At 43.8% G+C, this 27,761-nt stretch overlaps 1 protein-coding gene and 1 long non-coding RNA gene across 10 annotated transcripts in view; one reads left to right on the forward strand and one right to left on the reverse strand.

Annotated features, from left to right (window-relative positions):
- eya1 (EYA transcriptional coactivator and phosphatase 1) overlaps nucleotides 1–26,698 on the reverse strand; it is a 44,331-nt gene extending 17,633 nt beyond the window's left edge. The window contains exons 1-12 of one of the 9 annotated variants that reach the window (XM_054751138.2): nucleotides 26,465–26,698; nucleotides 21,060–21,187; nucleotides 20,483–20,548; nucleotides 19,347–19,421; nucleotides 17,699–17,765; nucleotides 17,208–17,350; nucleotides 16,341–16,463; nucleotides 8,295–8,377; nucleotides 7,699–7,888; nucleotides 7,031–7,173; nucleotides 6,282–6,365; nucleotides 3,154–3,243 (exon numbers count right to left, since the gene is read on the reverse strand). In XM_054751138.2, the coding sequence (XP_054607113.1) occupies nucleotides 3,154–3,243; nucleotides 6,282–6,365; nucleotides 7,031–7,173; nucleotides 7,699–7,888; nucleotides 8,295–8,377; nucleotides 16,341–16,463; nucleotides 17,208–17,350; nucleotides 17,699–17,765; nucleotides 19,347–19,421; nucleotides 20,483–20,548; nucleotides 21,060–21,183 (1,188 nt within the window). In that variant the 5' untranslated portion in view covers nucleotides 21,184–21,187; nucleotides 26,465–26,698. Of the gene's footprint in view, nucleotides 1–3,153; nucleotides 3,244–6,281; nucleotides 6,366–7,030; nucleotides 7,174–7,698; nucleotides 7,889–8,294; nucleotides 8,378–16,340; nucleotides 16,479–17,207; nucleotides 17,354–17,698; nucleotides 17,766–19,346; nucleotides 19,422–20,482; nucleotides 20,549–21,059; nucleotides 21,188–22,327; nucleotides 22,520–26,464 lie in introns of those variants that run through there. The other 8 variants (XM_015955265.3, XM_015955266.3, XM_015955263.3 and 5 more) reach the window with 8 other exon arrangements.
- Nucleotides 22,557–27,761, forward strand: part of LOC107382914 (uncharacterized) — a 57,412-nt gene continuing 52,207 nt past the window's right edge. The window contains exons 1-2 of the long non-coding RNA XR_001572679.3: nucleotides 22,557–22,689; nucleotides 26,643–26,731. This is a non-coding gene — a long non-coding RNA (uncharacterized lncRNA). The remainder of the gene's footprint in view (nucleotides 22,690–26,642; nucleotides 26,732–27,761) is intronic.

The following is a 27,761-nucleotide window of genomic DNA, read 5'->3' on the forward strand; positions in this document are numbered from 1 at the left end:
GCCGAGCCCTGCCACCCTACGGAGGAAACTCATTTCGGCCGCTTGTATCCGCGATCTTGTTCTTTCGGTCATTACCAAAGCTCATGACCATAGGTGAGGATTGGGACGTAGATCGACCGGTAAATCGAGAGCCTGGCTTTCTTGCTCAGCTCCCTCTTCACCATGACAGATCGGCTCAGCGTCCGCATCACTGCAGACGCCGAACCAATCTGCCTGTCGATCTCCCGATCCCTCCTACCCTCACTCGTGAACAAGACCCCAAGATACTTAAACTCCTCCACTTGGGGCAGGACCTCTCTCCCGAACCGGAGTTGGCAAACCACCCTTTTCCGGTCGAGAACCATGGTCTCAGATTTGGAGGTGCTGATCCTCATCCCAGCCGCTTCACACTCGGCCGTGAACCTACCCAGCAAGAGCTGAAGGTCAGAGCTGGATGAAGCTAGGAGGACCACATCATCCGCAAAAAGCAGAGACGAGAGTCTCCGGCCACCAAACTCGACACACTCCACACCACAGCTGCGTCTAGAAATTCTGTCCATAAAGGTAATGAACAGAACCGGTGACAAAGGGCAGCCCTGGCAGAGTCCAACCCTTATGAAACTAATTCACAAAACACCAAACATAAAACAACTGAAAATATTCCAATTTACTGTAATCATTCTTAAGTAGGATGACCAGATCCCAACTCACCAAATGTGGGACAGAGACTACTCACTGTGGGACGTGAAGTTTCATTGTAACCAGATAAAGATAATTATTTTTTAATCTATTCTGCCTTTTATCACTAACATGACTGTTAAATATACATACAATTATTATATAATTGATGTCTTATATATTCTATTTAAACTTGAACAAGCAAACAGCAAAAGCTTTAATGCTGTTTCTCAGTCCCTCTCCAGCTACCACAGCTTAACTCGGACTGGACCTTCTACAGTGGCTCTGAGTAACTTTAGTCACAGTTACTTTAAACAATCAACTGATTTTATAAATATAGACAGGCCCGCCATAAAATAATGAAGGTTTAAGTAGCTTTTTAAAGTTTTCACAGAATATTTGTGCTGACTTTCCACAACAGAATGATAGTAAAAGTACCAGAAACATCTTTAGATGTATTTATGTTTATTTTCCAATAATAACATCTCACTGAAAACAGATCCATGCTGTTTTGCAAGTTTTTCTTCTTCTTGATTTCAAATCTCTTATATAACATGTAGGGAAGCCATACCTAAAGGGTTTAGCCTGTATGCACCTGAAACAACAACCACAGCAGCTTGTCTGAGAATCTTTTTTAGGTTAGGATGGACCTGTCTAATTACTGGGAAAGCTGTTTTTGACCAACACTTGAACTCCCCCCCCCCCCCCCCCCCCCAAAAAAAAAGACCACAAGCCTCGGGAAACATCAGTTAAGGCTGAAACTGAAAGGAGACAAAACTGCTAAAGTTCTGGACAGAAAACTGATGTATCTGGAGGGGATTTTGATCAGGGGCGGATTTAGGACTGAAGAAGATCCAGGGCTTAACACACACGCACGTCCGTGTGCGTGCACACACACACACGTGACATGCACTAGTCTTTTCATAAAACATTCGGGGCTTGAGCCCAAGTAGCCAGCCCTAACACCGCCCCTGATTTTGATGATGTTATGAACTTTAAGCTCCAGCCACAGCGAGATGTTGGAAGCAACAGTAGTAGCGGCGCCGTGATACCGGCAACGACAGCGTGTTTTTCCCTAGCTGTCTCCGTGACTGTGATTGGTCAAATGGCAACTCGTGACCCACTAACAAAGATGGTTTTTGAAGAGGATGAACACTCCTCATTTTTCTGAAACAGATTCTTATAAAGCGTGACTGAAACCCAACCAAAGATTCACCTTCCCTAAAACAAAAACTCTTTGATTCACGTGAACATATTTGGTTTCATAAATGGCAATTTTTGCTGAAAAGCGTAAAGTTTGCAAGTATGAGACAAACGCATTTTAAAATCACATCAATACGAACCAAATTTAAGACTTTACTAAATCGACTTTTAATAAGACTTTTTAAGACCCTGCGGATACCCTGTATAATATACTATACCATACTATACTATACTATACCACACAGTACTATACCATACCACACCATACCATACCATACCATACTATACCATACCATACCATACCATACCATACCATACCATACCATACTATACCATACCATACCATACCATACTACACCATACCATACCATACCATACCATACCATACTATACCATACCATACCATACCATACCATACCATACCATACCATACTACACCATACCATACCATACTATACCATACCATACCATACCATACCATACCATACCATACCATACCATACCATACCATACCGTACTATTGGCAGAAATCTGGCTATACAAAATATATCACAAAACAGGCAAGACAATACACTATTTAGGGTTAGGGTTAACCCTAACCTGATAGGGTTAAGGTAAGATGATTTTTGCAATACTTAAGATTGAATTTAGTAAGAAAACGCAAAACAGATGTTTCCAAGACTTGTGCAGTATTATCGCGAGATGCTCTGTCAGAATGAAGGTGATAAAATCTGCTGCCACCTAGCAGTTGGAAGTTGAATTGCACAAGGCAAAAAAAAGACATAGATATTTGCATGAAAAATTTAAATTAAAAATTGTCTCACTGCTTTTAAATACTGATTCAATATCAAAACATGGAATAATACAATGCTTCAGTGTATTGATACTTTCTTACATCCCTTTTGGTTGCAGAACCACAATGAAATATAAAAATTAAAGCTCAAAAGAAAAATGAGAATACATTTAACAAAAAGAAAAAAAGGAAAGTGTGTTTCCAGGTGTTCACTGAAAGATGGAGCTGTTTAAAAATGGCAGTAATCCACTTTGCTATTGGTAGCACTTGAACTGGATGTTCGCTCAATCGTCATGGCTGCAAGCACCATTTCTCCAAAATGATGCTACTCAGGAAGCTAACTACGACAGGTAAGATACTAAGTATTTATATGTTTTCACAACAAACACACTTCAAAAATACCCCGAAATCCTTTTAAAATGTAAATCCACATTTTCAAGACAAATAACACACTTTACTGGTTGTCAAAGACACACCACACAACAAACACCAAGACTCACCTCCAAGTCGTTGAAGAATAAGTGCGTGTCGGCCAAGTTGAAGATCATTTCTTCCATTCTTAGACCTAATGACACAGATGATGGAGGGTCCTGAAAAATAGATAAAAAAACAAGTAAGAAAAATGTATTAATTTCAGTTTCAGACGTGATATTGTCTGTTTAAGCACATCAGAACAAAGTCGTGCAGTAACTAACAACATTCTCTATTAGTCCCTGAGTTTAGACAGAATCCCTTTTAAAGTCCACAGCAGGCTGCTCCCATAAAGAAGACATCAGTTCAACTTGAAAGTTTCTGCTTTTACGAGCCTCTGAAACGGACCAGAATAGTCATCAGGAATGCCACGGGCTTGAATGAAAGCTGTAAAGGGTGGCCGGTTAAGGAGAGCCGGGGTCACAGCCTGAATCGTAAATCGCCCCGTTCTCCACATATTTGCACCAATGCATCATCGGATTGCTCTCCAGGTGACACCACACCATCCCTGCTGAAGCTTCTGCTTAGGTTAATAATGCAGAATACAGATTTGTCAAGCTTCGTGACGCGGACAGCTGCATATTTTTCTTCTCAAATCATGAGTAATGCGACACCAGCTGTAATGACGATCTGATTGCACTGTCTGTAAGCCAATACCTTGAAAAGAGTTTGTAAATAGTTAATGAGACGGGGGCAATGTGTGCAATTTTCCTTGTAGGAAGTTCACGAATAGGCAAAAACCCTCTACCTTTTCAAACAAAGTTTTAAAAAGATTTTAATCATTTTCAGGTGTTAATTAAATAAAAAAGCATGCATTAATTCCCCTTATGTCTTATATCTTCAATCAGCTAATTGTCTGGAGTGAGTAAAGGATGAGGACAGACAATGGTTTTCTGTGGAGGAGGTTTCCGTGCAGCTGCATTTAAGACGGACCAGGCAGGACCAGAACCTGGGATTAAGGAGCTAAACCTACCTAAAGACACACCTGAGCTCTCCACTGATTAGCTGTCACACCCCACAATGCTTATGCTTTCGCTAAAACGACAAGAGTACAAACCACACAAGCAGAGCGCAATCCCCACTTGTCGGGGCTTTCTCGTTTCTCTTAACCTCCCAGTTTGAATCGATCTTTCAGTAAGAATTAATCAAAAACAATTAGCCTCCTCCTTCAGCGCCGCTACCTCTCTCCTCCCATCCTCCGCCTCTGTCGGTTCAGTTTGGTGGGAAAAGTCGACCCTCTCCGGCCCGAGTGAATCCCCTCCAATTAAATCTAAACAATCAGTCAGTGAGGGAGTTAAGAATACAAGCAGGCCAGAAGGCCAAAGTGCTGCTGCTGTCATTGCTCCAGCACCACCTGTCCTGAGATGTCACTGCCTCCAGAAGGGCGCCAAGTCCCCCCCCCCTCGCCAGAGCGCCTTAGTAATAACACCCCCACGCCAAACATCCTTGCAGAGTTTAAGCCTGAGCTCTGGCCAGCCCAATAGCAGCACAGCTGGCCTCAGCCATCAGCTTTATGGGGGGTGAGTGCCTTGATGCCAATTAAAAAGGGCTGATAAGAAGAGCACTGTGTTTATATGAGAGTCCGAGTGGGTGGGAGGTCACAGCGAGTGAGGGAAAGTGTGCATGTGGACTCACTTAGACACACATCTATTTATAGTAAGTTAAGAGCAGCGAGGAGAGAAAACTGTTTAGTAACTTCTTCTTTTTGTTTATGCCACTGAGATTGACGTGATGTGCATGACTGACACATGGTGGCAGGATGAGGAGTGGAGTACAGGATGGTGGTTTACAGACCAGGAGCTGGATGCTCTGTGGCTTTCTTGTGTGGCCTCTCTCACTCAAAATGGAATCAATGTGATCAAATGTAGGTGAGAAAGGTGCAGAGGAGGAGAAAAAATGAAGAGAAAAGAGAGCGAGCGGGACTCTAGAGGCTGACACATCCCACATGAGGTTTGATGGAACGGGCCCTTCTGGAGTAAAGAGTGTTTCCTGTTTCAGAGGAGCCTATGGGTGGTTGCATGCCTGTTCATGTGTGTGTGTGTGTGTGTGTGTGTGTGTGTGTGTGTGTGTGTGTGTGTGTGTGTGTGTGTGTGGTTTGGGAGCCCCTCATCGTGGAGCCACGGCTCCCTAAGCTTTAGCTCTCTCTACCCAGCATGCAGGAATGAGGAAAAAAAGTAAATAAACAGTGGAGGGTCGCAGGGCAGCCCTCCTTCACCCCAGAAACAAAACACTGCCCCCATCAAACACCCCCCATACCAGAACAAAGGCTCGGAGCACGGGCCGCAGACGCTAAGCTCTCTGACACATGAGCAGCAATATCTCTTTTTTTTTTGTTACTTCCAAACCAGACAAGCCCAGAGCCAAAACAGGTGACGACTCGAGATCCGATTAAAATGAGGGTTAAAATAAGACGTGGAGAAGGCAGAGTGGACGATGCCCACTGAAGGCTAGACAGAGATGACCTTAAAGAAGTCATGAGAATAGAATGCTGCCTTAATTCCCAAATTGTTTGTTTGGAAAGTTTAAATTTAGAGAAGCAATTTACATGACATAATAAACAGCAAAGCCTGGAAAAGCAAACCCTTCATTTTATGAACATACACGGTGAGCCAGGATAGAACGCAACTTTCTGCTACTAATAATAAAAATATTAGGATTAAAACATTAAAACATATAAAAGCACACATATATATATATGTGTGTTCCTCATTGTGAATCTTATAGGTCGGCTCTGCATTTGACATTTGTTGGACTCTGCTTCTTGCCGAGGTCCCGGGGGATGTCCCGGCCTGAAAAGGACGGATTGAGAAGCACTTAATTAAACTAACAATGTGGTGTTTCTGAAGGAGAAAGGAACACTCGAGATGTGTCAATAGACAGCCAGAGTGCAACTGTTGTGAGAGCCCCTACAGCCGAGCCCCGACCAGCCACGCATAGCTCCAACAGCTGCAAAAGAGCAGTCTAACACTTGTCAGGCCTCGTTGGACCTATTTAAAAAAAAAGAAACAATTATCTGTACATCGAGTTCTGCTCTGTTCTCTTACTACGGACTTGGCAGAGTGAAATCCATCCACCGCTCAATGGCCATTACCCCTCATTCTCTCCTTTTAATATTTATGCGTTTTGCTGATAAAGTGCACAGTCTGATGTCACTCACCCGTCCGTATCTGTTGGCATAAGAACCCGTGAGCAAGGAATGGAAAACGATGATTGTTTCATCCAGGTCCCAGATGAAAACTCGCTGGAGATGGTAGCGGGGGGGGGGGGGGGGGGGGGGGGGGGGATAGAGAGAAAAGAAAAGAAAGATCAATGGTGCACTCTGTAGGGCTGCAAAGCGATCCTCCTGGTCAATAGGCCAGGAGCGGGTATTTGCGTGCCACAGGGACCTGGATCCATTTGCTTGGATTGGTCACCGCAACACCCCTCTCATCACCCCGTTACATGCATTCCACCCCTTTGCCCTTTACATTAGAGCAATCAATAGTGACAAACTAATTAACTCGATATGTTAACACGCCATGATGTCAGCACTGTAATGGCCGCTATTATCCTCATTCAAATGAAATCCGTATTAATGAAGAACCCTTGAAATTATCGGGGGTTTATTTTGACAGATGGTCACTATCAGCGGGAGCAGATGTGCCGCCGTGTGTTGAGGCTTTCAAACGCTAAAATACATCGTCTGCTCATTTAATTACAAGCCTCATAGTTTATTTACAAGATGTGTTGAGTCATATATTCCAGAACGGGTTAATAATTTAGCAGCAGTTAAGAAATAAAGCGTTAAAAGTTTAATGTGCATCAAGTGTTTAAGTCGGTGTGGCAGCCATGCAGTAAGTGGATTAACGTCCATGTGCCTCAGACAGGGCGAGGCTGTCTGTCGCCAAGGTAGCGCGCGCATCCTACCTCAAGGTCAGAGTCGGGCGGCGGTGATGGGTTGTTGTTCCTTCTGCCACGGCCACGTGACTTTCCATCCGAGGCCCGGCGCAATCGATCTGAATCTGAATCTTTAATGGGGGTTGATGGACTGTGGATGGTACTGTACTCTCCTGAAAGGAAGCAAAGAACGCAGAGGAGAGAGAAGAGAGGGAGCGGATCGTAAAAAGAGTGTACAGACGATTATTTGCTTTTAGAAAAGATTGGCCGTTTGTCTTGATGCAGGCCGGACAGCGTCCTGCAGGAGACGTTGTTCAAAGACAAACTATGCAGGGCAGCAGATAACAAACGTACAGTGATTCAGTTATAGAGCAGAAGAGCTAGGGCACTGATTAAATAAACAAGAGGTAAACAAGAGTGCACGTCCTTTATCTAAACAAGATGGTTGTGTGAAATTATGTTAAGCTGAAGCCGTTTGAGGGCAATTTTAAAAGCAGTCATAAAAGTTCAAGCGACTTTTTAAAGATATGATCTTAATTGCCAGATCACGCATTAATGTCACATGAAATTACGGTAAATTCTACATACGATTCCACTTAAGACTTTTGTTGTTTTTTTTTGCTGCTCGCTGCGGCGCGGTTTACTAGACGAAACGAGTAAAATCGTCTCCGACATCGTTCTGCCCGTTTGGTTTTTACCTGCAGGGTGGTCGGTGAGAGCTTGGCTGGTGATGGCAGCGGGAGGCTCCTGGAGGGTGTACGTGGTGGTGGTGGTGGAGGGCGTGCTGGGGCTGGTGTTGTTACTCGTCATGTAGGGTGAAGTGTAGGGTGAGCTGTTGTAATACGGCGTGTACTGACCCTGGCCGAAGCCGGGATAGCTGGGGTAGTCCTGTAAGAGCAAGGTGGGTAACATCTGGACTGAGATAAGGCCAAGATTGAAGAAAACAAGCGTGTGGTTTGGCAGAGTAACGTGAGATATGCCCTGCATCGGTGTTGCTACTTTATGGAGCGGATTCCAAAAAATAAACGCAAACATATGTCTGTTTTGTCCTACATCTGCCTGCTTTTATCGTTCTGTGGCATAACACAAGTGCTGAAAGGGGCCAAAGAGATAATCCTGTGTACAAAGCCTTTGCGGGTGACTTATGTTGACTGTCACGGCTGAAATGTAATATTGTGTATACATGTTTCGAGTAGATTTGCATGGTTCAACGCCTACGATGCAAGCCCAAGGTATGAACAGATATCTGACTATTTCCAGTGATCAGATCGATAAGGAGGAAGCAGAAATGTACCTGTTGTGTGCTGTTGAAGCCCGTGGAGTTTGTCAGAGAGTTGTTCCCTGCATACAACCCTGACGTTGTTGTGAAAGATCCCCCTGTAGAGACAAAAATACCAGCTACATTATATCAACACAAATCAAATCTTTATGTGGAAAGCAATGACCAATATAAAATGGCATGCTGAGTCAAAAGACAACATTAGTTTTTTTTTAAAACAACTGTTTGAGGAGCTGAACAGAAGGAGGCCTCAGGGAGTCCTCCTAACAGCGGTCTTATCTTTCTCCTCTTCCTTTCTTATCAATGATTGGATCAGGACTGATGAGTGATGGGATGGAGGGGGGCTGGAGCCCACTTCCAAGCCTGCACAATACGAGGAACACATGAGACTGTTGTGTGTGAATCAGTGAAGGATGCCGTTGGGTGAAGGGGGTGGAAATGGTGGCTGTGGAGCATCGGGGAGCAGGGGAGGGGGCGTAGAAAAAAAAGGGGCTGAGGGGTGAAATCCAGTACAATTGAATATGTATGCTCTTCTTTTGATTTGCGGGAAGAATGGTTCTAGCGGATAATTAAATAATCCAAAGGGGTTGTTAACATTTAATGACTTAATAGCACACAAGTTATGAGTTATAGAGAACTTGGAAGCTTCCCTCCCTCATGTCCGGTGCTGTCGCGTCAAACCGGAAAACAGCAACAAGGACAGCGAAACATCGGAAAGTCTCAGAAAAACAGGTATAATCTACTGAAGTGGTTTAGTTTGGAGAAACATACGTGTATTAAGCTAACAGCTAGTCTGAACAAGGCCGACATCCCAAAGCCGGGTTTTCCACGTAAATGGCACATAACGCAATAAACGCGTTTTCCCTGCGTCGTCAGCGGCGCATTCCTTCCAACCGGAAGCATTTTAGACACGGATTGGCATCAAAAGTGTTTCTTGTGGGTGGTCTCACAAGATCACAAAATCACAGGAGAATTGTAAGATCACGCATAATTTAGGCAGTTCACGCAATAACAAGCAAGGAGAAAGAAGGCAGCTTGTATCCAAAAGGTTAGCAGAGCGATGTAACACTTAGCATCAGGGATGCGTTTAAGCCGTGCAAGACCCATCACACCCTCTTCGAGTGGCTGCCCTCCAAACGCCGACTTCGATGCCCATGCTGTAAAACACAGAGGAGGAGAAGTTCCTTTGTTCCCAGAGCTCTGCGTCTTCTTAATTCTTAGTGTCGATAGGGGGCGTGTGCATTACTTGTATGTGTGCGTGCATGTAGTTACATGTATGCATGTGTATTTGAGTGTGTGTGTGTGTGTGTGTGTGTGTATGTGTGTGTGTGTGTGTGTGTGTGTGTGAGCCAAAGGTTTGCTCATTGCTGGTCATTAACATGTGAGGTTATGACATGAATGCGTATTTAGGTTTTATGGGTTTTACGAATGTGTAAATTGGTTGTGTTTTTAGGATTTAGAGATTTTAGTGCCGGCTGCTTCACAATGCTGTCTCGAATTGCTCCTCAGGGGACTAAGGCCGGGGACACACTGGCCGCGGAAGCGCCGCGAAGCGCCGCGAAAATGGGACCGCCTTCATTCGGCGCCCTTGTTAAGCTATTCTATAGACCACATGGGCCGCCGAAGCGCTGCGAATCGCCTCGCGCCGGCGCGCGCCGGCGCTCCAGCCCGCGCCGTGCAGCGATCATTTCGGCGTTGGCTCTATTTTTTTCACGAGCCGCGGGTGAATCGCGTCAATTCTGGCAGGAAGTCAAACGTAGACATAAGAGGCAGGCCGGTAAAGTTAACAAAATAAAGCATTTCAAAATAAAATTCCGCAATAGTCAAATGTGTTCGTAAACAGACACTGCAGAAAAACCACACGAACACGCACACACATACACACACATCGAACTTGTGTGCGTGTGTGACCACGTGAAGGGGGGAGTGGTTTTGGGTGTCTTTTCACCGGAGCAAACAGGACAGAGAGGCAGAAAGTCTGAGGCAAGCAGTTAGGATGGATGACTTTAAATTAATTATGGAAGTTGAGAAACACAAGGAGCTGTACGACCCCCGAAAAACATTATTGTTTACGTACCCATGTCGGAAGAAACTGCTAGGATACAGCTGCAGAATTGGAGCGGGTTCCAAGAGATTCAACTGGCAGAAACAACTCATACCATAGGTTCACACACACACACGCGCGCGCGCACGCGCACAAACACTCAAACGTAGGAAAAGAGCTGAGAAAAGGCAGAGAGGAAATGGAGGACACCAAGTGTTTAAAAGAAAAACTACAGCTGAGCCGAGGCGCGCCTCGACTGGGGCGCGTCTGATCTGAACTGAGGAGCGGCGAGCAGCGGCCGAATTTCGTGAGCGATTCGCTTCTCGGCGCTTCGCGGCGCTTCCGCGGCCGGTGTGTCCCCGGCGTAATATAGTTGTCTTGAGTCTTGAGTGCCCCATTCACGGCTGGTATCGTCATCACGTAACATGATGCTAACAAGACTGGTGGAAGGTAATGGCATTTTATTTTTTTTACTGGTTACGTAAATGAAAAGCTGCATGTGACTTTCATATTGAAAGCTTGTGGATGTTTTACACTGCTTTCATGTTTGACTTTGTCTGGTCCAATCTGAACCGCAGAGCTTGACGTAATCTGGAATCTGGATGTATAAACGTAGCAGAGCGATGTGACACGACACTTCCGGGATGCGTCCAAAATCAGCTGCTCCATGGCTGGTAGTACGCCAAGGTAGTTCTAATCTCAAATGACTACATAATACCCCCCCATGAGTCGCTTTGGACTGAGCCAGGTTCCGTTAAAGGGGAGTTTTCCTCTCCACTGTCGCTACATGCTAGCTTAATATGAGGATTGCTGTAAAAATTATACTCGTATGTCTGCATCGATGTGGAGACACGCAACCCCAAGATGCGTCAACGCAAGAGCTTTCAGATGGTCTCGCAGAGAGTGACAGAGACATGCCCGATTTTTAAACTATCTGTTGAAAGTGACGGATACTGCTATCGTGTGATAGGTCAGGACGCCACTTGCTGTAAATTCATCAACAGCACTGCTATTGTCCCCTCAAAAAATAAAAAGATATTTAGTGGCAGACACGGAACAGATTGACGAATGCATCGTGGAAAAAGTCTGAAAATACGAGCATTTATTCACCCGTGACTGAAGGAGTAGAAAGATATGCAGCGTTTTATTTGTGGAGTGAAAAGACGAGAAACGCGGGTTTGGAGGTGCCAATCGCATGAAGAGGTGGACGGGGAACAAATGTGTTCAAAAGTCTCTGAAATACACTAAAACAATGTAAACACAATAGTAGACACACTATCGTGGGCCGGATACGTGACTGTAATGGTGGCAGAATACCTCAGACCAGCGCTACGCCCTCTGTAGTCCTGGCGAGCTGACGGAGAAGTCTGAGAGCAAAACGTCTCTGTCGATGCGTTTGTGTCTCTCCCTCGCGGAGTTGATGGAGGAGTGTGAATTAGGCTCAAGTCAGTGACTCGATGCTGGGTTTTCTTACATAAGAAACTTTTAACTAATTGGGATAACGAAGTGAACTCGATTGGCATGTTTACTTTGTGAAGTATCTTGAGATGACTCTTGTCTTGATTTGGCGCTTTATAAATAAACCCAATTGAATAAGCCAAGTCTTGCATATAAATGTTTGCAAATATAAAGCCTAAAAGAATGACGAGTCAAGCTTCTCTTCCAGCGAACAGAGCTGAATCTGAATAACTTCATAACAAGTAGTTAAAACAAATGTGAAATAGCCCTTTAAATACATTCCTGCACATTTAAATCACACAATTAGAAAAGCATAAAGGAGACACTAATAGGCACTCTAAACATCTTATTCCCTTATCGCCATCCATCATGATCCCTCTATTGTCAAAGAGACATCCCCAGTTAGAGTGAAAATGAGGCAGCAGATAAAAGTACTGATCTTAAATGAGGGCGTAATCACACCTTTGTTGTCAGAGACAAACAGGGGAGTGTCTTTCATCCTCTGGTCATTGGCCCCATCAGGAGAGCCCTCCCACACGCTGACAAACGTACAGCAGCTTTCAGAAAGCAGGGGATGATTGGGGAAGGTTGTGTGTGGATGGAGGGGGCATGAAAGGTACAAAAAGCAACACACACCCACACAAAATGATGAAGACAGAGCAGTGTTTGGCTTTGTCAGCTCTGTAGCAACAACCGAGAAACAGAAAGAGGCTGAAAAAAAAATCCACTTTTGATTTGTGTAGATTCTGTTTTTCACCCCCCCATTTTTAACTTTCACCAGAACGCTTCTCCTTTTGTTTTGTTTAATGGTTCAAGGCGAGGAGAAAGATAGAAAAAAAATGAAAGAAAAATAACGACTCCAAAGAAAGTTCAACGCCAAGTGAAAGTGCGTCGGAACAATGAGACAGAGACGAGGAGCAGCAAGGCTGTGAGGGACAACAAATTAGCCTAATATGCAGTTCAAACAGTCGTAAAAACTCTCACTGGGAGTGTTTGAGGGTTGCTCTGTGGAGAACACCGAGCCACATAAAAGCTGTGGGGACCCCTGCTAGTCCTGCGAGAATGAGCCCATGCTGTTGGGAGTGGTGGAGCTGGTTAAGGGGGGGTTCGTGTTTCCCCGGAGGGCACGTTTTCTCTCCCTCCCCCCTGTTCTTCAGCAGTTAGTTCACTCACTCAAGACCAGACACTCCCTCCCTCCCTCCTCCTTCCCTCCTGCCTTCTGGCTCCACAATTGGAAGTCCATTTGCTTTGCTTGATCAGTCCCCTTGCCATGGGCTATGTCTATCATCAGTGCACAATATTTGTAGCAGAAGTTCCAATGCATCACTTGGGAATAGACGATCAAGTCCAGATGGGGCTCTACTCTTAAAAAGAAGGTAACCAAGGACTCTTAAAAAGAAGGTAACCAAGGCTTTGACTTCTTCTCCAAACGCCATCAAACGAGACCGAAAGCTGGAATCCAGTTATTCATCTAATTAGCATCTGCTCACTGTTTTTTGAGTAGATCTTATGTTTTAACCCAAATCAAACAGGAGATGAGAAGCCAAACAAAAAATATCACAGCAGATTGCCCCCAAAGCCATTTTGTCCTTTCATAATTTTTTTGCAACAACTTCAGCACCCACAATAAATAAATAAATAAATAAATAAAGCTCCACTGGATTTAACATGAAAGCAAGTAGCAAAAACATTAATTTAATCGTCCTCCATCTTGACAGCTGGCCACAAGCTGGATGCAGGGACACTGACAGAAAGAAGAGTATCAGATGTGGAAAAAGTCTTTGGTTGGGACACCCAGGCCCGAGGCGCATCGCCCAGGCAGATCAATAGGCCAGAAAGAGTAATGATGATGGTGTGGCGGAGGGCCAGAGCCACAGTTAGAGAGCCCAGGGCCAGAAAAGTGGCCAATCTGTCATCTAACATAGCTGTCAATTACGAACGCACTTAACGCTAACATAGGGCATGTGATAGCTAGAGATAGCAAGGGAGAGACAGGCCGAGTCAGATGGAAGGGAAAAGAAAAACAGAGTAGGGCATAATACTTAGAAGATGAATGGGAACATAATACTGTCATCGTGAGTTTAACTACTGAGGCCAGGAGAGAAGCTTTTGGACTTCACTGCACACGCTCAGCTTCTTTTCCTCTCTCCTTTCCCATTCCGCCGGTCCACTTTTAGGTACTCCCATCCAGGCTACAAAACTGGGACTGTGGCCAACTGAATCTGGTCTGGTGGCGACCCAAACACCATCTGCTGCTGCTTTAGAGGCCTTTCAGGTGAGAACACAACAACGTTTAAACCAGCAAACCGAGTTGACTGCAGGAACAAGAGGAAGTCTACGCCACTGGGCTACCTCCGTTCCTGACCAGATTTTCGAGGGAGTTAAGTCGTTTTAAGTCAAACAGCCTCACGCTTGTGTTACTGAATTTTGTTTGCGTTTGAAATTCAGAGAGAGTGGCAGTGCGCGCATCTGGAACACATCTGGATCCCTGCTCGATATGCGAGACAACTTTGGGAATGGTTGGTGACCAAACAGTGAATAATGTTTTGAACAAGATGAGGCACTTAGCGACTAAACTGCAGAAAGTTTTGCTGGAAACGCATCATGTGACCCTCATGACCCGACCATTAAACTAAGACTTGTTACAAACGCTTAGGTCATACTAGGGAAGTAAGAAAATTTCGATACACTGAATTAATCGCAATATTTCGTGTTACGATACTGAATACGGACATTACACGCAAACATTTACAGTATTTCTTTTGTATGTTGCAATTCGTGCCTCGACCACTAGGTGGGAGCAGGTTTTACCGCCTTCATTCTGATGCAGATCTATTGATAACACTTAAGTATCTGGCCTGAGTTTTACAATAAAATTGCAAATATCACCTTTTGGTGTCGGGATATATCGTATTATGTATCCCGCTATTACATCGTATCACCAGAGTCCAGCCAATAAGCACCCCTAGTTAATAACAACTAAATCAAATAGCATTTTTTCCTCACATTTTGGAGTCTCAGCCAGGAGAGACAGTGGTTTTAGGTTGGTCTGGGTTAAACTAAATGTATGACTCAAATGTCGATAGAGCCTTCGTAGCCCCTAAAGCTGTGGAACCGCGTGCCACGTGAAATTAGACAAGCAGCGTCTTTGAGGGTTTTCAGAGCTAAACTAGTGCAATACTATGTCTGATGCCATCCTATGAATATGCATTAAGTTTCTTGTGTTGTCCGCCTTTAAATTGATTTTTTCTGCCTTTTAAGCAGCTGAAAGTTCTTTTAACAGGATTTTAGGAGTAATTTCTTATCATAATTTTGTACTTGGCGTCTTCTTATCCTTGTTGGATTGTTTTATTACTCTTAACTATAATAATAATAATAATAATAATAATAATAATAATAATAATAATAGCCTTTATTGTCATTGTACAGGATACAACGAAATTAGAGTGCCACTCCCTTGGTGCACAATACAATAATACTTATAAATATAAAAAGTCCCCTAAAACAAAACAATAGTAAATACAATATATACCGAATAGCACAATATATACAGAATAGCAGCTAAAATATTATGTATAAAATGGCATTAGAATAGCAGCATAATAGTTGACGGTGACCTTGACAAGTCGCTAAGCAGTTTTAATTGTTTTATGCTTATTTACTATAGAGATCGCCCTGGGAAAAAAGCTATCCCTGAATCTGCTTGACCTGGTTTTATGTGACCTGTACCGTCGACCTGATGGTAATAGTTGAAAGACTTGATTGTTGGGGTGAGACAGGTCCTTGATGATATTACTCGCTCTGCTGAGGTACTGAGAGTTTGCAATGACCTCCAGGCTGGACAGAGACCAGCCAGTGATCTTCTGGGCTGTATTATCTGTATTCTATCGTGTTCTGCCTTGATTGGTGGCAAAAAGGCGCTATATAAATGAATGAATGAATGAATGAATGAATGAATGAACAGCAAGAGGGAAAGAGCGGGAGAGCAGAGAAACTGCTACTCCTCCTTAAAGGTTTCAAGGCAATAAATCTCTATAGCCTCAGCGCCTAAACAAATACAAATATGATCACAGGGAGAAAATAACAAAGGCTGGGGAGCTGCATGGCTCATGCCTCCTAAGTGCCTGCCATTTTTTCTATCTGTGATGACTCTTAAGAAGAGAGAGGAGGGAGTCAGTCGTTGCGGCTGCTCACCACAGCACCAGGATGCAACCATCGTCTCGGGTGAGAACGACATGGGTGTCTTGACTGAGTCTGGTTGTGTGTGCTGTTAAATCAGAAACAGAGGCCTGCTTCTCTAACCGTTTTCAAAACAGTACAATAAGCCTAATTAGGTTCAGTAACCAGAGGAAGAATGTTTAGACAAAAGAATAGACTACTAGAGATACACACAGAGATAAAACGAAAAAGGGGGGAAAAATACGCAAATTAAACCCAAATTTTAGGAACAAAACATGCGTTTCATCGCTTTACGTGTTTTCATTTGCGTGTGATGGATTTCTGAGTTTGCAGATGAAACTTAGGAGAGACAGGAAAAAATATACAGATGTTCTTCTCACCCTGCATCTGGTAGCTGTAGGGGGCCTGTCCCGTCTGCGGCGTGGTGAAGCCGGAGCTGTAGCTCAGGAAGCCCGTCTGTCCCGGGGATTGGGACTGGCTCAGACCCCCCTCGGTCTTTATGCCTGCCCACAATGGACCTAAATCAGTTAGTGACACCAGATCGGTTTGATGCACAGACAACAATCAACACAGTTTTAAATGACACTGGATACAGCAAAGGGACTCCACCTCTGTCTGTTAGTGTAACACGCTAATCTCAACAGATGAGCTGTGATTATCTGATAACTGCTTTTCACCATTCTCCACTCTTTACAAATGTTTTCTTGCAGCCAGAGAAGGGGTTGGACAGCTTGGCTGTACAAACAAAGGCATGTTTGTACTGCGATTTGTTTTATTTGGTGATAAAATTAACAACAACAGTCTTTATTACGACGCAGGTCACAAGATGCATGTGAGTTGTGATCACTGTAGTGACCGGATCGGCCGCGGCAGTGGTTTCTATGCAGCAGGACTCCATTCAAATAAACAGCGTGAATTCCTGCACATAACGGAGAATCCTGAAGGGTCAAAACGCTCCTCAGACTTTGGACAAATAAAGCCCAGGAAACTGGTTTCTGTTTTCAGATTTATATCACTAATCTTTCTGATCTATCTGAAAAAGGTCCACAAGCAAATTCTTCTTTACTGCACTGACCGGGAATAATACAGGCACTAAACAACAGCTCAGCGTTTCCGCAGCTCCTGGTTCTCTGCAGGAATTCTGGGAACGTGTTTCGGTTTGAGAAAGACCTCGGTCCTGACCTTCAGCGATGATACGTGTTTATTCTTGTTTTGCAATTAAAAGAGTCGACGTTTCCAAATCTTACCGTAAGCTGGGATGCCGTAGGGCTGTCCAGGCTGAGGGTAGCTAGCATACGCTGCGGCCTGCTGCATTCCTGTGGTGTACTGCGTCTGCCCGTACGCAGCCATGTTCTGAGACGAAGGAGTGGGGAGAATATGCGGATATGTCCTGCTATTAGAGGAAAGAAACACAAAAGGAGCCAGTTTTACCCCTAAAACCATGAAACTAACGCTGCTCACTGACAAATTCCTTCAGATGTTGCTACTTTTTTTCCTCTAAACACCAAGCCAAGCCATAAGAGCTAGCGCCCCGGCTCTTATACACAGAGAAAGAACAATAAATGGCAAAGGAAACTTTTGCAGGATAATAATTACAACAGATTTCAGAGAGCACAAACTGAAGACATCCAGGCAAACAAAGTCAGTCAGAAAGCCTCAATCTAGCAGGAGGATCTAATTACAGATCCAAATGAAGCGGCTTCTCTTTTTTTATGTAGAAAAATAGAAGAAACCTTACTTGGAAGGGTAAATCTGTGGAGAGAACTGGTGAGTTTGTCTTGGGCTGAAGCCACTGGTTCCAATAGCTGAGGAGAGTCCAAAAGAAAAGAGGCACATATTTAAACGTTAGAAAATAAGGTAAATATTGTCTTTCGCCAGAAGAACTGCTGGAGTCCAGGGGAAAGTGTAATAACACTGCTCTGCTCTATTTATTGTGGTAAACTTATTTAGGACGGAGAAGCGGAGAGCAATAATGGAGCAGAAACAATCGGGTAAGAGCATCGGGTTCTCGGTCTGACGCGTGTTCTGGGCTGAGGCGTCTCAGCCGGTAGCTGCAGCTGCCTCGGGCCTTTTGACCGCAACAGCATTGAAAGTGACAACTCCGGCCGCAGGTAGAGGGCTACTGCATAATCCTTAAAATACCAGGAGCATGTGGCTCTGCAGCGCAGCCGACCTATGCTACAGAAAACCTAAAACTTCCCATTTTTGTGTTTAAAACTTTCAAGGTAAAACAACAGAAAAATCTGCTACATTTAAACAGAAACACTAACAAATGAATAAAGATGATTCAGAGGCGTAAAAAAATACCAGCTAAGCATCTAACAGTCAGATTTAGCTTTTAATTTGCAGAAATATTAGGCATAATTTAATTAAAACATTAAAAAACTTGATAATAAAACAGAAAAAAGGACCAAACATTCATTTAATATCACACAAGCAGCAATCTCAGTCCTTCTTTTGTGTGTAACTGCAGTCTTGAAACATCTGCCTAATTGGTCATGACATGTAAAATGAAGGATTTAGTTGCGGGGGAGCGCTAACTGTATGAAACGGTACGCAGTAACCCCTCACAGTCGTTATTAATACTGAACAGTTTTCCCACATCGCCAGCACCTGCCATTGGACCGAAGTTTCTCCTCTGAGCGGAGCCTTGGGTTTCCCCACGGAGGATGTGGGGTGTACGATTACTACATTTCATTAATATCGTCAGAGACAAAAGTCAGATGGCTATTTATGCCCCGCGAGCACCAAGTGTCAGGTACTTAGTTAAATAGTTGAGAAAATACAGGAAAATTAGCAGTAAGATGGTGTCATGCACGCTTTAAAGGTGTTGTGATTGATGCATTTCTACAGAAAAGGGGAGAAAAAGTGCAAAAAAGATGTTTAGATTCTACAATGCTTGTTATGAGATGTGGCGCTGACTGATTTTAGCAAAGCGTTTATGTGTGTGTGTGTGTGTGTGTGTGTGTGTGTGTGTGTGTGTGTGTGTGTGTGTGTGTGGTGTTTCTTCGGTGAAAGGAAGGTGTGAAAACAGGGCGATAGGGTAACGGCCTGTGGAGACCGAGAGCCACTGGGACGGCGTGTCACTCCTCTGGACAGGCTCAGAACGTTACAGGTCACAATTCAGCCCTCACTGACAAGGGAACCGGCATCACACACACATACACACACGTACGCAAGCACAGCATTTAAAAAAGCTGACACGCCTTTTGTTTTTGAATACAAACAGTTTGGTCGCTGATTCGCTTCCCAAGGCCTCCTGGCTTATCAGTCGCCTCACATCTCTTGGCTCATGTCGTCATCACTTCTGTTGTTGTGTATGTGTGTGTGTGTGTAGCCAGATACACCTACACACACAACCACAAACACCGAACGCCTCGTCTCACCTGATCCTGAGAAGCTGTCCAGAGCGTCTGTGACTGAGGAAGCGATTTCGCTGCTGCTCATTGGCTCTGTCTTTACTGCAAAAAAAAAAAAAAAAACACGTCGCTGAATCTCACCAGCAAATATTAAAAAACACCTTTTTATATATTTAAAATTTGAATGAAAGTAAAAAAAGGTTGGCGTCTTCAAAAGTAAACAGTCAAAATGGTCTTTCTGACACTTTCACGATCAGCCAATTTTGTACAAGATGAAGAGCAGATTTAGTATTTTTCCAATCTTAATGCAGTGATCTTGTTATTTTTTTACTTTCAGGGATACATTTCAGTAAAAAATACCACAGTTTAGTTTTACTGCTATAATTATTCAAATTAAACATTAAATTTCAGTCTTCTGAATGCATCTTACAGATGCACTTGAAAGTTACTGAGAAAAAGCCCAACTGTGACATGCAAGCACAATTGAGACGTCAAAGGAAAAATACGGCGTATAAAATCTTTTTCGAGGTGTAGCGAACGCTCTTTGACCTCGCCTCCATTATACAACCCAGCAATACATGTGCAGAGACGATTTCACAGCTATCTGACAGCTCGGGAATCTTTGAAATCAATCCATTTCTCTTCAGGCGGGAGCTGAAAGGGGCTTCTTTTTTCCTCCTGTCTGCCTTCTTTTCTTTTTTTTTTGGCTAAACAAATTGACAATGTGGGCAAAGGGATCATGCTCAGTGGAATCCCTCATGGTTGAAGAAGTCATTTGCGCTCGTGTTTTACACGAATCAGCGCAGAAACGCGCGTTGATGACACAGTGATGACGGTAAAGTGCATGCATTCACTCGCCTCACATGGCACACAATCACCACTGGATTCAGGAGGCGGCGTGGAAAGAAAACAACGCTGGTGCACATCCACAATCCGACCAGTCGGTAACAATAAACTCAAGGCCGGCTGGTGTCAAACCATGCTTGAAACAAAAAAATATAGAATAAATGTTTCCTAATGAAAGGCACAATAGTTGAGGCTGTTTTGGACTCGTAAGCGTCAATTCCATGAAAACCAATTGTTTTGTTGCATCAGAGTTTTTGTTTGAGTTGGAGGAAACACCAAGTATTGTCCTTTCATTGTGGCACCAAGAGAAGACCAACCTGCTGTAGACTGTGAGCTAGAACCTAACAACCAGTCTGCAGTGGTAAGCATTGTGATGTTATCACCTATGGGAAAGAAAGACATGGCTGCATGACGACTCCACTCAGAAACAGAAGCTGCTGGCTGACATGAAACCGAAAACGACACGGCTCCAGCTGATTTTAATAACTTGTTGGTTTGGGACTGCTTCACTAAACAAAAGCTCCGATTTAAAGTGCAGGTGAATCACCTGAGCAAATAAGTACGTACAGTGGAGACCACATTCAAAATGCCGTCATTTCCATGCTGTGGGCTTTGAATAATTACACGGTTGCTTAAATAAACAGCTAATAGTCGCTGGGAAACAACTCGACTGTGTTCCCAAGATGTTCAGGAAGAGAATACAATATAGGACTGGTAAAAAAAAGTTGATTTCACCATAAAAACAATACGACTTCAATGCAAAACGACACGGGAAATAGCCAGTAATCCCACTGGTTTGTTGCTTCTAATAGTTCAAATGAATGATCTTTAGACTGTGACATTTTAAAGCAATGTTCAGAAACGAGAAATGTGACAGAAGCGTCGCAGACGTACCTTCAGTGCCATTGGGTGTCATGGAATTGTTAGTGATGTGCGAGTTGTCGAGGCTGGGACCATTAGGAGATTCGCTGCTTCCACTTACTCGGCTGTGAGGACTGGCTAGATCCTGCATTTCCATAGACCTGGCAGGAAACACACACACACACACACACACACACACACACACACACACACACACACACACACACACACACACACACACACACACACACACACACACACACACACACACACACACACACACACACACACACACACACACACACACACCAAATCAAATTACACAAATCATTCTAGTTTCAGGGAAGGTGAAGAGCAAATGCGAGGCTGTTCACTCAAGTCTTACAGTTGAAGAAAGAAATTCTTCATATAAGACAAATAAACACCAAATTTTACCACAAAATATTTATAAAATAAAAAAAAACAGATTAAAAAATACAGATTAAAACAAACTCTAAATACTTTCATCAAACACTTTCTGATTCAACTGTCTGACTTTGACTTCTCGTGAAGCAAAAACAAAAGTGTGTACGAGTGTGTGTGTGTGTGTGTGGTGATGATGACTGCTAACAGATGTTTGCTGGTTAGCTTAATGTGTTAAAAGTGCAGCATGCTGCCTGATCGTAAGAGCCAGTGATGGGTGGATGAGGAGCTCGTGAAGCGTGTGTTTGCTCTGGCGAGCTCCTTAATTGTTTCTGTGTTTACACAAAAGACCACGCCACTGAAAACATTATTCTATCGTTTGTGTGCTCAGAGGATCCGATCGCGCTTCGACAACGGTCGAGTCATTCGAGGTAGCTGCAAACTTTGCACCAAATCCGCCTTGTCTACTGACGGTTGATGCGGCATTTTAATAAAGTTGGGTTTGAATCGTAGTCAGTTTCCATGATTAACTGTTTTTCTTTGTTTTCTGACGAATAAAAACAGATAAATAATTGAATTTGAGTATAACTGCACAAAAATGATTTTAATTACTTTGACATAAAGCCAAAAGACAAATGTTCCAGTTGATAAATTAAAAAAATAAAATAAAACAAGAAACAAATGCAGAAGTGTATTTTTCCTCAAAGATATATTCATTTACTTCTTTCACACCTTTAAAGCTAACGATAACCCGATTTCCACTTAGCTCAGAGCTCGCTAGTTCACCCAAACATTCCAGCATGTAAAAAATTCAGAAAACCAAACGAGCAGAAATCCTTTCACTTCCTTAGCAAAGACTTAAGAGCAGTCCCCAACGCCACATGCTGCTGGGCTCTTACCTGGACCTGAGATAGGTCTGAGTCCTCTAAAAACCCACACTCCCTTCCCTTATTCTGCCTCCACCTGCCCCGGCACAAACAAAGTCACTCCTTGTTACTGATGTCACAGTCCGGAGCCATCCATGACACAAAAGAGGTCTATCTGAGAAAACATTATTGTTGCTCTGGGGGGAACAGAGGCGCACATTGTCTGTCTCTGAGCCGCAGCCCTGCTCCACTGTTGTTTCCTCCTCCAGGTCCTCCCTCCTCCCTGAGCGAGGGGAGCATGGCCAAATGACGGAGAGGTGATTCATCATTGGTCTACGACAGCTGCAAACTGGATTAGCCCTCCCCCAATCAACATGCAAAGCGGCTTAGCCAAGGTAAGCAGGAAGGGTGGGGTGGGTGAAGGTAGGCAGAGGGGTGAGGGGCCGGGGGTTGAAGGGGCCGAGGGGCAGTGGAGTGTGGGAGAGCCTTTCTGCTTCCCTGCTGCTGGGAAGGAGATGGGACTTGTTGAGCAGCGGCAAGCCGAGCGTGACGCCCCTAGCATCTTCAGCAGATCTTTCATCTGCAATTGACACTATCTGAAATTTATCAGCACTCCTGCTCCAGGCACACTGACAGGTCCTAATGACCATCAGGGCTGCTTCCAACAGGCCTGCCCCAGCCTGCGGCCATGACACCCTACAGGAAAACACGCCGCGGTCACACTCAGTGACCAAATCTGTACTTTAACCACGTTAGCACAAAGGCTCATGCCTGCATGCGTGCACACACACTCACGCACTTCAGAGGCCCCGGATGAGTGGTGCATCTCAGACAAGAACACATGGAGCCACATGTGTTTCCTATGACGCTACGAATGCCTCTATTACTCTCCTTTAGCTGACAGTTACATGTTGATGTCCACTCCTTTCTACAAACATCAAGCGATGCCGTAGACTCGCACGGCCATAACACGACATTAGACCTGACTCAAGCCCACCACGGGGATGAAGGGTCCAGAAAAAGGTCAAAGGTATTCATCTGGTCAGGGAAAAGACATATAAGGTCCAAACACTGGCCGGATTTTTTAAAGGCTCACTGTTTACATGAGCCGGGGGTAACCTGAGCTGCCTGGTCTTAAGCTTTTTTTTTTTTCCAGCAGGCTTTGCTCTTCACACCAGGGCTAAGCCTTCATGAATACCACTCTAGCGTTATAGTTCACTTGCTCTCCCAAACTTTCATAAAGCACAGACAGCAGCTCCTCGTCCTCTAAACGCTGACATCTACAGAGAGGAAGTAAAAACACACATCTGAGGAGCTGAAAGCCTCAAAGACGAAAGAGAAACACATTTTGCTACAGAACATTAACAGCAATCACAGAGTGGTGGCCAATAAAGCCATTACTGTGCTGCTGCCAGCAGGTGAAGCCTGCCAGGTGACTATAGGAGAGGGGGGGTGCATATTTAAACCAAAAACAAGCCCTTTTCCTCTCCTTCAATGCTACATATTTGTTTGTTTTTAAAGAAAAGACTGCATTCAGCATCTTTGATGTGCATCTTCCTTCAACCCGAGCTGCCAGCTCGTTGAAGCTAGCGAGAGCAAAACCCGGATGGATGAAGCGCCGAGAAAAAAAAAGTGTCCCAACAAGCTTCGTTCACGCCGGTTCGCTTGAGCCTTTTTGTTTCGCTTTACTTATTTCAAGACCTGCGTTTCCAAAAGGTAAACACGGCTGCATCCAAGCTCTAAGCAGAAACGGTGACACATCAGAGCTGACCTGCAACTAATCATCTCTTCTGTTTATCCTGCAAATAACCGCTTTGATGTTTGACTTTAGTAAAAAATAATAATAATTTATATGACACTTTGTAAGTGCATCACTGCAAGACGTGTGTGTCACACCACATTTTATTCCAAATGAAACTTTAAAACATCTAATCCCCTCTTAAGCCGGTCAGCTGAATCCACATGGTGGCCCAGGAAAAATAAATCCACCCTGGAAGAATGTAGATGCAGACAACAATTGGAGACAGATGTGAATAGAGTGAGGCACGGTTGACAAAAAATGCTACACTTCACTTGTGTCTCTGTAACGGGGCCACAAACACCACGGCTGCCAACAAACACCACGTAAAATAGACCGGTGATTTATTTATTTAGTTTAAAAAAAACTTTTTTATTTTTATTTTTTATTGGTGGAATTCTAAATTATAATCGAGACTTGTATTTGTTTGAAATTAAATTAACAGTATTTTTGGGTAAATTAACACCTTTACCACATCTTAGCAAGACCTAAAAGCCTTACGGTTCAGAAAAATCTTTATTTTATTAATTTACTCATCTGTAATTAAGTGCAGCGCAATCAGCAGGTGTGCCGGGTGCTGATGTGTAATTTGTCTCTCGTTTTGGATTCATCTGACATTTAGCTCAACAGCAACGTTAAATCTGTTAATACTGCGCTCCAGAAAGCCACTTTGCCTTTGAGAGGGCCGTCAAAAAGATTCAGGGTAGATGTTTTATCACAACTCGACAACGCAAGATGAACTCTAGTGATTTTGTCTCCGTAATGATTCTAATAAATACAATTTATGCAGTTAAAATGCCACATTTATTGTAAATGTGCAGAGAGACATTCATACTGTGACATATTTACAAATAAACAGGGTAGTAGAGGATATTAGTGATTAGGAAGCTGCAAGGACACCTTATTTCCTGCTCTTTCAGCATCTTATATCAGATCCAAACAGCAGCGTGTTAACAAAACAACACCCCGTGGTATTTAGTAAACAGCCCCTGCCCACTAATCACCTACTGCAGGCTACCTAACAGAGGGTCTCTGCTTCCGTCTCTATTTTTAACCGCCGTCTTCTTCTTTTTTAGCTGAAAGAGTCTGGATCAATTAGCGCTCCATCATGTCTTTCACCGTTTTCAGCCCAGCTGGACTTGTCCGGCAGGAAAAGCATCAGTCCTTGTGCAAACAATGCCACCAACTCGGGAACGCACATTCATGCTGATCCAGATCTCTTCATTATGCAAAGCAAATACGCCATGCAAACAGACCCGCTTATTATCTGTTAATTAGATAAATGGGGTTGTCGTGTGTGAGTGGCTGCAGGAGGCTTTTACACACACGCTGTCATGTTTGTTTCCATGGAGTGGAGGCAAGCCGGCCTCGCTATCCTCTCCTAACCTCTTCGTTTTGTTCTCTTTAATCAACACACACTTCTTCTAAACACACCAGGAAAGGGAAAGAAATTAGAGGGTGGAAATGGAAACGAGAATAAAGGCCAGCTTCTAAGAAGATGAATGTCCCTCACGTGGATGATCGTTGAGCCTGGGATCAAACGGAGGACATTAAATTAGAACATCCTTCAATTAGTGAGGCTGCTGATTACAGCGGGGGTGAGTCATCCACGCTGAATGTGAAAGAGCGGCGCGGCCAGGAGGGGCCCGTTGTCTCGGAGCTCCTCGCAGCACACTCCGGGCCTCAGCAGATGGCATTATGTCTCAGCTGCTGCTTCTATCAGTCCTGCCGGGAGAAATCCAGCGTGCTCGGACTTACCGATCTAAAACGCCAACCGAGACGGATAAAAACTAAATTAAAAAACATTTAGTGGTTTTGAATTTCCTCTCAAGACAAGTCAAATGTTTATTTTTACATTTTAAACCAATAAAATTTTGCTTTTCAATATTTTTAACGTAAATAAGGTAAACATGAAATGTTATTTATGACCAAATTTACTTTACATAGTGTTTTGATTTTTACAAAAAAAGGCTCTGCAGCTGTTATTTATTCCTGTAGGATGTGAAATTAAATTATTAACTGAACTAATTATGAGCTTTTATCAAAAGTTTAAATATTAATTATGCGTTGTTAGTAAATCAACACCAGAAATATTTTATTATAAGAACAAAAATTATTGTTTTACTTGAATTTTGAGAATACAATTTATGCTTTAATACAAACTGAAATTGATCTAACAGATGAGATAATCACACACACACACACACACACACACACACACACACACACACACACACACACACACACACACACACACACACACACACACACACACACACACACACACACACTTTAATATTAGACTCCACTCGGAGTCAAAACAAAACAGTAAAAGATGTGAAAAATCACTAATAATTTAAAGTCATACTCACTACAATTCTAGGTGAATCCCAGTGTGTGTGTCCCCTCTTAGATCTACACTTAAAAAGGAGAAATCTTGTAGAGAAACGCCGTGCAGTCCAGGAGGAGAGACAGCAGGCGTTTCCTTAGACACGGTGGAAGCGGCGGCGTGATTAAACTACAAGGCCGCTTTTTTCTTTTTCATTTTAGGTGTTGGAACCCATCGAGCCCCGCGCGGTTCCTCAGGAGACTCTGTCGTATTTGAGGAGTTGTCCGATTACTGCTTCAGGCGGTGACTGGTGAGTGTCTGAGGGAGAAGGAGGAGAAAAAAATGAGCGAGAGTGAGGGCGGCAGAGAGGGAGGGAGGGAGGAAAAAGAAGTGAATGAGGGGAGGGAGAGGGGAGGCTGTTGCTGCTGTTTGAAAAAAAAAAGGAAGAAAAAAGTTGCCTGGTGCTCTCACAGGAAGACTTTGGGGCTGGAGGAGGCACAGGGGAGTTGTGCCTTACACAAGCTCCCCATATGTCATTCACTCCCAGCTTTAAGTCCAGAGAGCCCTCACCAGATTGTATCTAAAGACAATGCTCACACACCCCGAGGGCTCAAACTTTTCTTCTCCCCCACATTTCTCTGTGTGTTTTTGCCACGCTCATTTTTTCCCTCCACCACAAACCACATTTTTGGGTTTTGTTTTGCTTTCTCTTGAGCTCTGGGTCAAAGATGGATTTCTTTCTGTCATAGAGGGGCTTCAGAGGGCAGACGGGGGCTAGGTCATTAGCTTAGGTGATGCTCTGCCCGTCTCCACAGCGCTCTAGTGGAAGTCCTCCGTCAACACAAACGCACGGCGTCTGTGTGCAGAGTAATGACTGCCTTCTGTCTGCTCCGGGTTATTATTTCATCTGCGCAGCATCGTTCTGCTACTGATGAGCTAAAACTGGTGATTTATTCAAGCTTGAACAGATTCCGCTACAATATGTTGTGAAATTATTCCTAAGAATATCAACTGTGTGTATAAACCATCAAGATCCCAATGAACCCTAAATAATTGTTTAATTTCCACGTAATGAGAGTGCAGAAGAAACGCTGATTGTAATACTGACAAATGGTTACGAAGAAAGGGGAAATCATACATTCGCTACGGGAAGGAGGTGGTGAGAGAGGGAAAACACCCAGACCTGCAAGAACTGTGCTCTCTGTTAGCCACTGGGATTGCTAATGTCATTTTCCAACTGCTCAGACGTTTGTGTTGAGAAATACAATAAAGACCAGATTAAAACCTGACTTTTAGGGATTATTAATGTTTGCAAAATGTAAAAAAAAAAAATCTCTACT

This window comes from Nothobranchius furzeri, chromosome 7, assembly GCF_043380555.1.
Source record: "Nothobranchius furzeri strain GRZ-AD chromosome 7, NfurGRZ-RIMD1, whole genome shotgun sequence".
Taxonomy (NCBI): domain Eukaryota; kingdom Metazoa; phylum Chordata; class Actinopteri; order Cyprinodontiformes; family Nothobranchiidae; genus Nothobranchius; species Nothobranchius furzeri.